This window comes from Quercus suber, unplaced genomic scaffold, assembly GCF_002906115.3.
Source record: "Quercus suber isolate HL8 unplaced genomic scaffold, Cork oak 2.0 scaffold_15, whole genome shotgun sequence".
Lineage (NCBI taxonomy): Eukaryota > Viridiplantae > Streptophyta > Magnoliopsida > Fagales > Fagaceae > Quercus > Quercus suber.
In genome coordinates, this window is record NW_027069480.1 from 2,231,520 (window position 1) to 2,247,062 (window position 15,543).

At 35.5% G+C, this 15,543-nt stretch overlaps 2 protein-coding genes across 2 annotated transcripts; one reads left to right on the forward strand and one right to left on the reverse strand.

Moving 5' to 3' along the window:
- The first annotated feature begins 846 nt into the window (after nt 1-846).
- Nucleotides 847-3,024, forward strand: LOC112027912 (uncharacterized). Its single transcript, XM_024060554.1, has 3 exons — nt 847-1,921; nt 2,065-2,211; nt 2,507-3,024. The coding sequence occupies exons 1-3, from the start codon at nt 847-849 to the stop codon at nt 3,022-3,024; spliced, it is 1,740 nt and encodes a 579-aa protein (XP_023916322.1).
- A 3,684-nt stretch (nt 3,025-6,708) lies between these two features.
- LOC112027928 (probable protein S-acyltransferase 17) lies at nt 6,709-12,531 on the reverse strand. The gene is made up of 10 exons (XM_024060568.2): nt 12,232-12,531; nt 12,047-12,140; nt 10,821-10,915; nt 10,550-10,717; nt 10,397-10,469; nt 10,231-10,283; nt 9,605-9,696; nt 9,457-9,509; nt 7,937-8,062; nt 6,709-7,318 (listed from the first exon to the last, which is right to left on the reverse strand). Exons 1-10 carry the CDS (start codon nt 12,378-12,380, stop codon nt 7,043-7,045), a joined length of 1,179 nt encoding a protein of 392 aa, XP_023916336.1. The 5' UTR covers nt 12,381-12,531; the 3' UTR covers nt 6,709-7,042.
- Nucleotides 12,532-15,543: the final 3,012 nt, after the last annotated feature.

Genomic DNA, 15,543 nt, shown 5'->3' on the forward strand with positions numbered 1-15,543 from the left:
AAAGCAGGTATGGATTTCATTTAAATATGAAAGGTTGCCAAACTTATGTTACTGGTGTGGGCGACTTACTCATGATGATAGAGATTGTGACTTGTGGATTGAAAGTGAGGGCACACTTAAAGTCGAGCAGCGTGAGTTTGGACCACAATTGAGGGCACCACCTTTCATTGCGACAAGAAAAAATACAATTCTTGTCCATGGGTATTATGCAGCGAAGAAGAAGGTGAATTCGAGGTCAAGTTCGTTGGAAGATCATGATCATGGCAAATTTCCAAATTCAGGCCGAGAGAGGATGTCTGAGCAGTCACAAAGTGTAACGGCAGTTAGAGAGGAGAGCATTGACGTTGAAATTAATTCCTCATTATTGCGCAATAAGGGGGACAAAGTTATTAAGGATGATACGGTTGTACAAGTCAAAATGAATGAAGAAATTACGAGGGCAGTAAAGACTCCTAATGTAACCGAAGCTGATGTGGAAGCTAATATTGAGGAATTAAGTTTGACAAAAGAGTTTGGGGCGGCTACTATTCTGGGGCTGGGAAAGAAGTCAAGCAAAAACCCTAGCTCACGTGCCACCTTAACTCATTCCTCAAAACCTAAACATGCACGTGATTCTCAAGATGCTAGTGCTATCCACATGGATCCTACTCGAGCAGCCTCTACCTGGAAACGTAGGGAGAGAAGAAACACAAGTGACAAAACAGAAACTTCCAGGTCCGTTGGAAAGAAAAGAACAACAGAGGCTGAGCAATCCAATCCGAATACAAAAAGGTTTCAGGTGACCTTCAGAGATGAAAACACACTTTCAGGAATGGCGGGAGCTGATGTTCAGCCCCGCCAAGAGCAATGAGTTGTTTAGCTTGGAACTGTCGCGGGCTTGGGAACCTGCGTACAGGGAAGGAGCTCGTTGAAATTGTACGGGCAAAAGATCCTGCCGTAGTGTTTTTAGCCGAGACACTTACAAACGATGCAAGGCTAGAATTTATTCAAAGTAGTATTGGTTTTGATCATAGATGGGTGGTTCCAAGAGTGGGAAGGAGTGGTGGATTAGTTGTGTATTGGAAAGATTCGGTAAATTCGAAGGTGGAAGGTTCTGATAGGCACTATATTGATGCCGTGATTGATAAAAATTTAGAGAATGAATGGAGAATAACCGGGTTTTATGGTGAACCAGATACAGCTAGAAGACATGAAGCTTGGAGTAAGCTAAGGAGCTTAAATTCTCAATCGGAGAAGCCTTGGCTTTGCATTGGGGATTTTAATGAAATTGTTAGACAAGATGAGAAACTTGGGGGTGCAAGTAGACCCCATTGGCAAATGCAACAATTTAGGGAGGTGATCGATGAGTGCAGATTCATGGATTTGGGGTTTGAGGGCTCGAAGTTTACTTGGAGCAAGCACTTTGAGGACGGAAGATCAATTTGGGAGAGGTTAGATAGATGTTTGGTCACTAATAGTTGGTTCATGAGGTTTGCAGGTTCAAAAGTGTTCCACTTAACTTGTTCGTCATCGGATCATGTTCCAATCCTCATCTCACTCTCGAGTTTAATTCCACTAGTTCGGAAAAAATTATTTCGTTTCGAACAAATGTGGCTTTCAAACTCAAGTTGTGAGGAAGTGTTGTTCTCGGCATGGGGCAGTGGGAGTGGGTACGGTGATGGGGAAGATATTTTGAGAAAAGTGGAGAGGTGCGGGAGAGATTTGGGGCATTGGGAGAAAAATGTTTTTGGTAATGTAAGAATGGAGTTGAATCGGTTAAAGAAGGTTTTAGCCAAAGAGGAAAGGGTTGCTATGGTTAGTGGGAATAATCTCCGGAGAAGACAAATCAAGAGAGATATTGAGGTTTTACAAGAGAGGGAAGCTACATGTGGGCCCAACGTTCAAGAATTCTATGGGCTAATCAAGGGGATAAAAATTCAAAGTATTTCCATTGTTGTGCTACAAAGAGATTCCGGAAGAATACCTTGGAAGGAATTAGAGATGAGGAAGGGGTATGGAAAACTTCTAAAGAAGATGTGGGTGAAGTCATGGTAAACTACTTTAAGTCACTATTTACTTCTACAGAGGGTAGTGTTTCTGCTAGCATGCTTGAATGTGTGCCTACATTGATTGATGAAGAGATGAATACAACCCTTTGTAAGGATTTTGAGGCGTGGGAAGTCAATAGTGCCCTCCAACAAATGTCTCCCCTTAAAGCACCTGGACCTGATGGTATGCCGCCACTCTTTTACCAACATTTTTGGAGCACAGTGAATCAAGATGTAACTTCATCCATATTGTCTTGGTTGAATTCAGGTACCATACCATCTCCCTTAAATCATACATATATTACCCTTGTACCGAAAATAAACTCTCCTGAATATGCCCACCAATTTCGTCCCATTAGCCTTTGCAATGTACTTTACAAAATATATTCCAAAGTCCTTGCCAATCGCCTAAAAAAAAATACTTCCATCCATTATAACTGAACACCAATCAGCCTTCACAAAAAATCGTTTAATTTCAGATAACATTTTGGTCGCTTTTGAAACCTTGCATAGTATGAAAAACTATAAGGGTGGTTCATATGAGTATATGGCACTTAAACTGGATATGAGCAAGGCTTATGACCGGGTGGAGTGGTATTATTTGGAGGCTATAATGATGAAGATGGGTTTTAGGGAGAGGTGGATAAAACTTGTAATGGGGTGCATGAAAACAGTCTCATATTCTGTTTTGGTGAATGGTGAACCATGTGGGATAATTTGTCCTACTAGGGGGATTAGGCAAGGAGACCCACTCTCCCCTTTCCTATTCCTTCTTTGTACGGTAGGGCTAAATAGGTTGATTAAGAATGCTGATTTACAAGGAGATATTCATGGTTTCTCCCTTTGTAAGAGAGGCCCAAAACTAACTCATCTGCTCTTTGCAGATGATAGTCTTATTTTTTGCAGGTCTACTATGGAGGAGTGTGACAAGGTGTTGGATCTATTATACAAGTATGAGGAGGCCTCGGGACAAAAAGTAAATAGAAGCAAGACCTAGTTGTTCTTTAGCAACTTTGTACCGGAAGAAGTTAAGCATGGAATAAAGGTGAAGTTGGGGGTATCGGAAATTAGGAACTATGAGAAATACCTTGGGCTGCCTTCTCTAGTCGGCAAAAGAAAAAAAGAGAGTTTTAATTTTATAAAGGAGAAGGTATGGAGGAAACTTCAAGGGTGGGAGGCAAAACTACTCTCCCAAGCTGAAAGGGAAGTGCTCTTAAAGGCCGTCATCCAAGCTATCCCTACCTACACAATGGGATGCTTTAAATTGCCGGTAAGTTTGTGCAATGAGATTGAGTCCCTTATTAAGAAGTTTTGGTGGGGACAACGGGGTGATCGAAGAAAGATTCATTAGGTGAAGTGGGAGGATTTGACAAAATCAAAAACCATTGGTGGTATGGGTTTTTGTGATCTTGCCATGTTTAATGACTCTCTTTTGGCAAAACAAGCTTGGCGACTTTTGCATAATAAGTCCTCACTCTTCTACAAGGTTTTTAAAGCTCGTTTCTTCCCTAATTCTTCAATAATGGAGGCTGCTGATTCGAGGTTAGGTTCCTATGCTTGGATGAGCATCCTTAAGGGGAGGGATATTATTAAAAGGGGAGCAATTTGGAGGATTGGAAAGGGGGAAAAAATCAATATATGGCAGCAACATTGGCTGCCAAGAAAGCACCCTCCAAGGCTGGTGATATGTCCATTGGAGAGTTTTGAAAATTGCACGGTGGACTTGCTCATAGACCAAAACACAAGAACATGGAATGAGGGGCTGATTGATGGTTTATTTGTGGAAGAGGATGCTGAGTTGATCAAGAGAATTCCTCTTAGCCGAGCTGCAAATGAGGATTCTTTGTATTGGCCATACTCCACATCGAGTCAATATACTTGCAAGTCTGGGTATATGTTCCTTAAACAAGAATCAGAAATGGAAGCAAGCCAACAAGCCCCTCCAATTCATGACAAACAGATCTGGAAAAAGATTTGGCAGCTACAAGTTCCTCCAAAAATTAAAAAATTTCTTTGGCGTGCGTGTCGGAATGTTCTTCCTACAAAACAGGTGCTGTTGAAGAGGAAAGTGACAGCTGATCCGATCTGTGAGAGGTGTCGTTCTGCAGTGGAGGCGTCTGTGGAGAGGTTTGGGATGTGGGTGAAGAGTGGTGCTTCAAGTCTGAGTTGGAGTTTACAGATGTGAAAGAATTGCTGTCTTGGATGATTGTAGAAGGTAAATCAATTGAGCTATTTGCTTTCACGGCTTGGATGGTATGGACTCAAAGAAACAAAATACGGGCCACCCAACAAGCTATTCCGTTCCATCAGGTGGCTGAACAAGCAAAACAAAAACTGAATCAGTTCAGAGCTGATTGGCAGAATCCTAGAGTGCAGGTTACGGACAGAAACGTTGGAGGCTCTAATTGGTTATGTCCGCAAGATGGTTGGGTGAAAGCAAACTTTGATGGAGCTGTTTTTAGTGAGTTAAATCAGTCCGGAGTTGGGGTGGTAATCCGGGACAATAATGGTGCTGTGCTGGTTTCCTGTTCAAAAAAACTTCATCATGCATACAAACCTGTCGAGGTTGAGGCACTGGCTGCCTTGAAGGCAGCCTCTCTTGCACGTGAATTGGGCTTTCGAAATGTGATTCTTGAAGGTGACTCTCTCTGTCTGATCAAAGCATTGAAGTCAGCAGAGGATAGCCTTTCCCCAACAGGTCTGCTGGTAGATGATGTGAAACGGGTTGCTAGGAATTTTGAAAGATTGGTGTATTCTCATGTTAAGAGAAACGGCAATAGCGTAGCTCATAGTCTGGCGAAAAATGCATTACGCATACCAGATTCACAAGTATGGATGGAAGGTGTACCATCACATATTACTTCGATTTTAGATTTGGATGTAATAGTTTCAAGTTGAAATAAAATGAGTCAGCTTCTTTCTCAAAAAAAAAAAAAAAGTAAAAGAAACATGGGAGAAACCCAAAAAAAAAAAAAAATAAAAAAAAAAAAAAGAATTAAACAGCAATACAAGAAAAAGAATATTCAATATATAATCAAGATATAGCTATGTTGAACATATCATTAAAATATAGTTAATTTGTTTCATACGCCAAAAACATTAGAACATTGCATAATGATAATAGTAATAAAAATAAAGCATGGGGCTTTCTCATGAATGTCATTGGCGAAGTTTGGTTTTAATGAAAAGTTTATTAATTTGATTCACCAATGCATATCCACAGTGAACTTTACTTTACTTATTAATAGAAGCTTGGTTTTGAAAAAAAATTCCCATCAAGGGAACTCATACAATAGATATAATAATTATTTAAACACAACACAATTCATATTAATTAAGTTATTTATGAAATCACCAGTTGGACCAAAAACTGGTAGTTACTTCTTTTTCTGGTTCTTTGACATTGATCAATTTCTTACAAAATTTTAGAGCTTTATTTATTTATTTATTTATGTTATAAGTATAGTGTTTCTTATAAAGTTATACTAAGAAATTAACAAAAAAATCCAAAATAATGTGTATTCTAAATTACAACAATCAATTGTTTTTTAAGAGCCTGCATCCCATCCCACTAGCCCCTTTCACCCTTGCTTTCCATCTTTTGGCTGGGATAAGTGAGAGAGCAATCCACGTGCTTGAGTTAAGTTCTTGGATTCTCAAAGAAATATTATAATCTTTTATATAATTTTATGAATACCCAAATTATAAATTTGGATTCACCAAATAAAAGAAACCATTTGAAAAGATATAGGGCCCGATTGGTAATATTATTCTAGTAATGTTGTTTGTATTTTTTAGAAATAAGTGTGGGTGGAAAAGTGTGTGAGAATACGTATAATGTTGTTTAAAAACTGAAAACATGTGTTTAAACACATGTACCAAACGGGCTCATAGTGTTTACAGTAAGAATTCAAAGTACTCAAACGATGCCCTTTTCACAAGTCTAAAATCTAAATTAATAGTAAGAATTCAAAGCACTCAAATTATGCCATTTCCACAAGTCCGAAAAGGATTCAAACAGTGTCATTCAATCCTCCCACGCATGCATCACTTAATCAAACGCTGTCATTTGAATAGTAGCTGTTAGTTCAGAAGCAGTTATGAATTCTATTACGGAGCACGTGAGAAAATTCTGAGTTTGTTAAAGGGATCTAATTATGGTGTAAATGATCGAATCAATGATTGAGTGTGAGCGTTTTGTACTTTTGATGAACTGTTACTGTTTTGTACCATACATTGAGAAGTGTATCTGATCTAAAATTAATGAAAACGATAAAATTTCGGTCCAATTCTAATCTCTCTCTCTTTCTTTCTCTTCTCTCTGTTACACTACTTGATATTTTGATATTTTCACTTGCTTCTTTTTCTTGCTCATCTGTGATATATAGTTGGTTAGATTCAATCTTTGTCCTTTCTCAAAGATCAAAGATTCTTTCATATAGGACATGTTCCATAGTTGATTCTATTGATGGTCAAGCCACTTTGGAGAAGCCCACACAAGAACGCTATAGCAGCTTGGAGAGCTGAACTTGACGCAATACAAGGTTCTAGATTACAAAACATGGAGCTTGTTCGTTTTTAAAATTAAAATTAAAAAAACTACTTTGACCAGTTTGCATGAAACCTCCAATGCTACTTTTATTTTTTTTAGGTAGAACCAAGCTACTATTAAGTGCTACCATTAAAACGAAATAAATCTTTCTTTTCTAGAGAGTTTTCATAAGTAGATCAAAACTTACACATAGTGCAGCGACATGACACTTCTTCCTATCATATAACAGTGAATTTCAATAATTAAATTTATGATGAGATTTTCTCAATTTTTAGCATGCAATGGACCATAGCCATAGATTATAGTTCCAATGATAAGTAATGCAGGAAAAAGCTATCTCATTTACAATCGTCCCTCAAAGCTCTTTAGCCAGCCATCTACAAATCAGCAATTTCAGGAACAGGCTAACCAAGCCACCAAAGCATCTTAAGAAAACCCAGCCAAGCAAAAGAGTAAAGGCAATTCAGCCCGACTTTGATTTAGATTGCAGAAATGAGGATCTCATTGAGGGGGGAAAGATGATCTCATGAAGATTGTGAAAAAATCCTTTATCATAAATGTTATTTTTAACAACCTGCACATCTTCCAATGGGGATTTTCGAAAGAAGGCTCTCCATTTGCTTTCTGGAGGCTTTCCTTCAGTACTCATCCCATTGATACTTGCTTTGAGGGCTGCAGCACTCGCCTTTGCTTCATTTATCTTCCCCTGCCAACTTATGTACTCTTGCCACTTGAAAGTCTGCAGTTCCAAGGAAAAAGTGCTACAGTGAGTTTCAGGGTTTTCAAGAGAATATGATTGCAATAGCATCTAAATCACAACAAATTAGTTTATAAAATATTACAAAACCATAACCTAACAGAACTGACGGTTCCCACTATTCTGCCTCAACTAATGATTAGACGCAGGAACAACCCAATTGGGTGAAACAATGAGAAAATTATATCACAACAGCAAATGGTATTCATCTCTTAAAGGAATCTTTGTTTCCAAGCTACCTTCTTAATCAAGCTGATTTCTTTCCTTTTCCTTTCTTTAGTATTATTATGTTTTTGTAAAATCGAAAAATGTCAACTAGGTTTTGTTCCTAGGAATTCTTCTTATAAATTAAGTGATGCTCTTCAGAGATCAAGCAAAAGTCATGATCAAAATGAAGAAAATTGCATGTCTAACCACAGCTATAACAATTTGAAGCATCCTTAACCCACCCAAGCCATGGGTAGTGATTCTGTAGCAGCAATGCAGCCTCACGAGCTTATCCTATATGATTACTTATTCCCCACATCCTTCCCCCTCCATGATTTTATAAAAAGAAAATAAATAGAATTATTGAGAAACATCATGGTTGAAAAATAAAACCTCATTTGTGGTAGTATTTGTGAGACAAAGCTTCGCATGATAGCTAAAGAAACCCGCCAATAGCAGTGAAACAATTGCAAGAAACACCATAAGAAGTATTTGTGTATTGTAGGAGGCCAACAGCCACTGTTAAAAAGAAGAAAACAATTAAGCAAAATATCATAATGAAAAGAGACAAACAAAAGCAATGAACTATGTAGTACAATTAAAGACTTAATAATAAAAAAGTAATTTGATTAAAAAAGAGTAGATAAATAGAAATTTTTTAAAGCCCACCCTGATGCACAGAAAAAGGTTAAGCACACTATCATAAATGGCTCAAGTATGGAACTTCAACAATATGCAGCTGTATTATTGAACGCTCAATTTAGTAAGATGGAAAAGTGGGAGGATAAAGAAAGTAGGAAGGAATATAAAAGTGAGAAGATGTAGAAGATATCAGCTTTCCATCATGTGTGTTTGGCAGAGGGATGAAAATTAACATAAAATTCCATTGCTCTATTAAAATGAAAAAAAAATCGGTCCCTTGTGCAATGCTAGGTTGATCTTTCTTCTGGAGAATTATCTAAAGTCATGTATTGATATTCTTAGAAGTTAATGGGAAAAGAACGGAAAACACAGCTGCTGTTTGATGTGTGATGCTCAAGAACCCTTGTGCAATGCTAGGTTGATCTTTCTTCTTTTGGTTTCTGTTATCCAGACCCTTAAGTCAGATTATTATTTATTCCAGCCCTATACCAATATGCCAGCCCCGAACTCAACCAACAAACCTAATCTGTACAGATCTGCACCAGATCAATTGGTTTCCTCTCAACCATTACCAGCCCCAAAATTCTTAGATTCTCCTTAGAGTGTTAATTCCGAGATCTTGCATCATGCAACCTTAAAAGAAAGGCTATTTGACTCACACCAAAAACATGGTAATAGCTAAGAGTATGGTTATGATAAATCTGCTTCACACAAAAAAAAAAAAAAATATATATATATATATATATGTTGCATAACATGTTGAAAGTTATAGCATGAAAACTAAAATCTTTAACTGAAACTAATAATCAAGTTATCTATTTACAGAGAAGAATTCAAAAACGCCTTTAAAGTTCATTCTCCCTTTAAGTTGCTCCAACGCAAACCATTAGTCGAGGAATAAAAAGATATCAAATGACAGAAGAACAAGGAAAAAGAAAGCACTCATCCATACAACATGTGGAGCTAAACTATGAAAAGAATTTTCAATGCCTTTAATCATCAATCATCAGCATGACAACAGTAAACCTTTACTGAAACCTTTTTTTATTTTTTATTTTATTGCACCCAGTGGGTCTTGAACCCATGACCTCACCCTCTACCAAGAACTTATAAGGGGGGAGGTGCTAGGTGGCTAGAGAAGAATTCAAATATGCCCTTAAAGCAGTTAAAGATTATTCTTCCTTTAAGATTCTTCATAGCGGACCTTTAGTTGAGGAGGAATCTAAAGATATCAAATCATAACAGAAAAAGTAGGGAAATAGAGCACTCACCTGTACAACATGTGGAGCTAAACTTAAAAAAGAATTTTCAACACCATAATAAGCTGCAACAAATAAACGGGGAAAAAGATGTCACATTTTGGCTCAAATGCAACTGAGCCATAAACTTGAAATTATATAATGCAAATCAGAATTTTACCAGTTAGAATATATATAACTCTTAATTCTTTTAATCGTCCAGCAAGAATCAGCCCAATGGTAACTGCTCCATATATGCAGAGAAGGAAATGCCTGTAAATCGTTAAAGAAGCATGTAAAATAAATAGAACCTGAAAAACAATCTTAATATAAAAATCAGAGAAGAACAAACAGATGCAACATATTGCCTTACATCTCAAATAAAGTTACAATAATTGATACAAAAATATAGAAGAAACATCAAGGAAACTTCTCACTGATTGACGCTATTTAAAACTTGGAACAAAAGTTAAGAAAATAGTTTGGAACTTCTCCACTATTGTGCCATGAATTTCAAAAGTTTTATATAGCATAGAAAGTATGTCTTCTTTTTCCTAATCACCTCACAATCTTGGACATGAGGATTAAATGGTCAAATTTCCAAACAGAAGAAAATTAAAGCTTTGTTCAAAGGCCCATCTCATAACATTAGCTGTAGAGATAGATTTGCTACCCCTCATTATCAACATCTTCTAAGAACGAGGCACTAACTAAAATAATGAACTATTTTATGTAGCCAGAGAAGGCTATTTACCATAGCATATATCTAGAAAGTATAAACTCTGTTGCAAATCAGATATTACTCACCACAAAAGAAAAGCCATAAAGTAGCCAGTGTTTCTCTCCCCTATACAATTATTCTGCACCAATGAAGAGCTAAGTAGAAATTGAATGTAATATTTAACAATTAAAAAACAAACCATCTCACTACAGAAGATTAAAAAATAATAAACAAAATAGTTTGATATTTTACCATCCATCCACAATGATGGTCAAAGCGAGCAACACAGCGATCACAAATGCTGCAGTGCTTGGACCTGGCAGGTCTGAATCAAAGGAGGAAACAATCATTATTAAAAGAATTAAATGAAAGTTTCCAAAGAAATCTCACCAGGTAAAAACTCACTTTGGTATTTTGCAAGTTGAACATTCTTTCTCAGAATATATAACATTATCATAGGGATAGGCAGAGATATATTGAGAAACATTCTCAGCCTTCACCATTCCTGGATCAGAAAAGCTAGTCAATAGAAAGAGTAGAACGCCTATACCAACAGCCAACAAGCTTGTATACCTGCAAGAACATATAAAGTCTGAGAAAATTTAGGATGGAATTTATGCTGAAAGAATACAAAAAGAGAATAAGAGAGCAAGTATGCAAGCTCCTTCCTACATGCCTGTGCACTCCACTTAGATAATAGCCAGGAATATAGACGAAGGAAGACTTTGCAACAAAGTAATAGGTTCCTCCAAGTATTGCAAGATATATGATCTGAAATGAAACAGAATATATAAATAAATATTAATTCCCAACTTAAAAGAAAGGGGCAATCTGTTGTAGATCAGATCAGCCGTAAGAAGCATAATCGTTTCAATAATTTGATACCTGAGAAAGAGGTGACATCATTTTCGTATTGCTTATTTGCGACTGCACATTAATAGCTAGATACATACTTTTTAAAGGTGTTTCCAGATTACATGACTGTCCCACCCACCTTACTACATCAAAAAAACCACAGCCATTGGCTGTCCTCCTGAGGAGTTGACAAACTCCTCCAACCCCTAGGGGAAAAAATCAACTTATCTGAACACTGAACTTCATCACAGCAAGCCTTATATCTAGTTCTATTTTCAAATAAATTAAAGGAAAAAATGAATCCACACAAACCAGACCACCATAGTTTACATGGCTTGGCCTTTGGTACACATCCAAAGGCCCAAAAATGACAACGTGTAAGTTTCAGATATGGTAGTGCCCTATCTCTGAATCACATCCTTACTACTAGGCTCTCTCTAAAACACATAAACATGCTCACATTAAAAAACCTTTTTTTTTAATTCAGTAGTTGGGAGTGGGGGCATTTGAACCCTAAACATCTCTATTGGAAACACCAAGAAGCTTCAGTTGAGCTACAAAGCTCTTGGCACCTACATGCAAAAACCTAAGGAAACGAACTATCAAACAACACAATGAACTGAATTTTATATAATCCTCTATACCAAAAACAAATTCATTCCATTTCCATGAATCATTGAAATGCCTAGCAAGCACAAACTGAATTCCCACATGATTCAAACCACCTTAAATCTCCACATAAATATCTATAATAAAAATAAATAAAATTTTCTGTAAGGTCTCCAAATAACAAGTCAACTATGACCACCACATCCTACACCACAATGCGTCCTACTATATGCTATCCTTCTGTTAAAGATCACTTTTTTCAAAAGCTTAACTTGTTAGGAAATAATAGAAAACAATCCCATTTCCCAAAACCACAATTCAATTCAATGCAAACCCAATTCTTTCTCATTCCTTGGTTAATTTTTTTTTTTTTTTAAAATACCCATTTCAAAATAAACCAATTGGATACAGAAATAACATAAATTTCGTGTGACAAACCTGTAAAATAGGATTGGGTCGGTCACAGCAGAAATACTCAACGGATAGAATCGCATTAGTCCCTTTGGACCCAAACACAGCCCCAACAAACCGCCTATAAAAGCCAAAACAAACAATGATCAAACAAATGAATTAAGGAAGTATAGCAATGGAACAAAATCGATTGTGAGAGAGAAAGGGAGTACAGGAAGTAATCGTAGGCGCCGAAGGTGAGAAAGACGTGAATGCGTCCGATGAAAGTCCCCTGAAAGATAGGCCACTGCCCGCACAGAAATGAAACCAAAACCAAGAGTGTGATCAGGCCGTGACACACCAGAACCCACTGCACTGCCATCTATCTCTGACAGCTTCTAGAGAAAGAGAGAGAGATGGGTTTTTGCTTTTTTGGGTTTTCTTTTTTTGGGATTGGAGGAGGAGGAGGAGAGAGAAAGAGAGGTGGGCATTGAGAGTTTTGGACATGCTGTAATTCTTGTGTTTGTGTTTTGTGTGGCAGTTGGAACTAGGAAGATTTTGACTTGACTCATGATTCCAAGTCTTTATGTTTTGTTTTTTTTCTCAATTTTTCTTTGATAAAATTTGGAAATTTTTTTTAATAAATGTTTTTTACCTGCAGTTATTCGTTGATTGGACATTAGTTCATGAGAGAAACCATAAAATGTTACAATTATTACTCTACTTGGAAAAACCATACAAATTAGTATTTAAATATTATTTCTTTTGTCTCACTTTTTTTGTCATATTTGAAAAATCAAAATTTTTAAAGAAACATCATTTATTGTAGCTCAATAGATACAGTGGTGGTCACGTGAATCTCAAATTAGAAATAAATCTTAAATTTAATAATAATATATATATGTTAAGGGTATTGTAGCTCAATTGGTATATCCTGATTTTTAGTGTTTATAATAAAAACATCTAAATTCAATTTTCATCCAATTATCAAATTATTCAAAAATTAGGGCTTAATATTGGAGAATTTTTATAGTCCAAGCCTCATGGTTGAAGTATAATAGTAATATACCAATAAATATTGGTTTGGGTGATGAAATGAACAATAGAATCCAACCCTCAAATTTTGTCCTTTTGTTACCATGGAAAAGGATTTAATGGCAAATTTCTTTAATTTGAAGTAGGATATATTTTGGATGAAAAAGTAAGACTGAATATATGGATGAATGAGGCAAACTTGGCCAAAATTCAAAAATTGATAATATCCAATATTTTGAGAGAGAGATGGGTTCTAGCTAGCTCAACTGGTAAAATTTCTAATGGTTGAATAAGAGATCTAGGATTCAATCCCTGCTTACACCAAAAACTGATTGGTGTCTTGGTTTGATGATAAAAAACTATTATCAGGAGCGGACACCATAGGTTGAAACTCTCACTCAAAAAAAAAAATGAGAGAGAGAGAGAGAGAGAGAGAGAGAGAGAGAGATGCATTAATAGAAGTTAAGATCATATTGTAAACTGTTAAGGTCCACTTAATCCATTTATAGATAGTTGGGTATCCTCCTACACCTATATATTTTCAAAAGATATTGGATGCTACTAAGAGTCTGTTTAGATACCATTTATTTTGTTGAGAACTGAAAACTTATTACTGAAAATACTATAGCAAAATATATTTTATTGCTGAAAATATTGTTCATGCGTTTTTATCACTTGGCTGGTCCATGAACAGTGCCATGGGACCAGCCAAGTGAAACACAAACGCGCACTAAGAATGGATTATCATACAATTATATTGTCAGATACTGTAATGACTTTTTAAACATGATCCTTAAGCCATATTTTATTGTAAACAGAATTATACTATATTACAAAAAAAGGAAATTTATTCTTGACAGAGTCAAATTTTTATTAACTATAGGTAGCACCGAAGTGTGTAAAGGACCTGTGTTGCACTTGATTGAAGTTCTTACTCCGACCAGAAAAGAAAAGTGAAAAAATAAAAATAAAAAACCTACACAAATTGAAGCAAAACAAAATAGAGAGTACTTTTTGACCACGAGGAGTGGCACAATCAGCTCGGTTTCATGTCATGATGCAGAAGCATTAGTTTAAATCTCCTCTTAAGTCATTCAAAACAGAAGGTCCCCAAAAAATTTTAAGAGTTAATGAATTGAATTATTTCCATTTGTGTATATGAAAGCCAGGCTTTTTAACCACGGTTTCAATTTTTACACTATTTATGATTTATTGAAAGAATATAATGAAAATTAATAAAAATATAAATAATTGGAATACAGTCAAATGGAAATGAATTAGTTAAGAGGCTTGTTCCTTTTTCTCAAAAAATATATATATATATATATATAGTTAAGAGCTTTGTACCTTAACGCTATAGTCAAATCCCTCTCTTCTATTGTTGTATTTTTTAAACTATAAAATGCACTTTAGTTTTGATATCAGCCCTTGAATCAAAAATGAATTTAACCTTTTAACCTCTACCTTTTTAACTCTTTATTTTTTTAACCTCCCTCCCTTTCAAGGTGGTATAGCTATTGCATCAAATCCAAATCTGCATAATATAATATATAATTATAGAATAGCATGATATACCTTTGAACGCTCTTAATTTTCACAACAATATGATGTACCTTTGAATGCTCTTTAGTCTTTAGCCCTTATTTTTCTTACTACATAGTGTTATGAGCTAGCTATCAAAAAGTGAATTTTAGTTAGCACAACTTTTTAAAAAAATATGTTTCTTGTATTCATTATATGTATAAAGACCTGAATATTTTTGTAAATTCCTTTTGAAGACAATGAAATTCTACAGTGTTTTTTTCGTTTGTATTTCTTATTGGAATAGATTCTACATGGCTGCAATGAGAAATATAATATGTAGTATATATAGATCATATTCTATATATTATGGAATAACATTATAATTAAGTTCAAATATTTATGAGTTCAAGAAATTTATTTATGCGTTCAAGAAATTTTCTAAGGAGGTAATTTACGTGGGGTGGGGTATTCGACGGAGGGTTGCAATGATATTGAAAGCAATAATATTATTTTAACGTGGAACTTCCAATCAGGATTGCCTAAAAAGCTATTATATTTTGAATTCCGACATTGTAACAAAACAATCACACAAATTCCATATTGGCATCTAGCCTTTGGGCTGTTTCATCTACAACTGAACAAACCTTCAAAGGAAGATTCCAAAAGCATTCCAGAAAACCTTTGACATTGTTTGTGCATAGAAAAAAAAATAAAAAAATAAAAAAGAATTTCTCTGACCATTTAGTAATTATTAATCTTTTGTGCATCTTAACACCAATTTCCTAACCCAGAAATCTAATAATTAACAAATATATTTTGAAGTTTACAAAAAGACAAAAACAATTCACACATCACTAGGACATACTTGATCTCACCTTTCAAAGAAATTATACAATGAATTGATAAAAGGTGGTTTAAGATCTCATATAATTTTTTGAAGACTGGAACTAATACCACAAAATAATGAAAAAGCAATTAAATTTTTC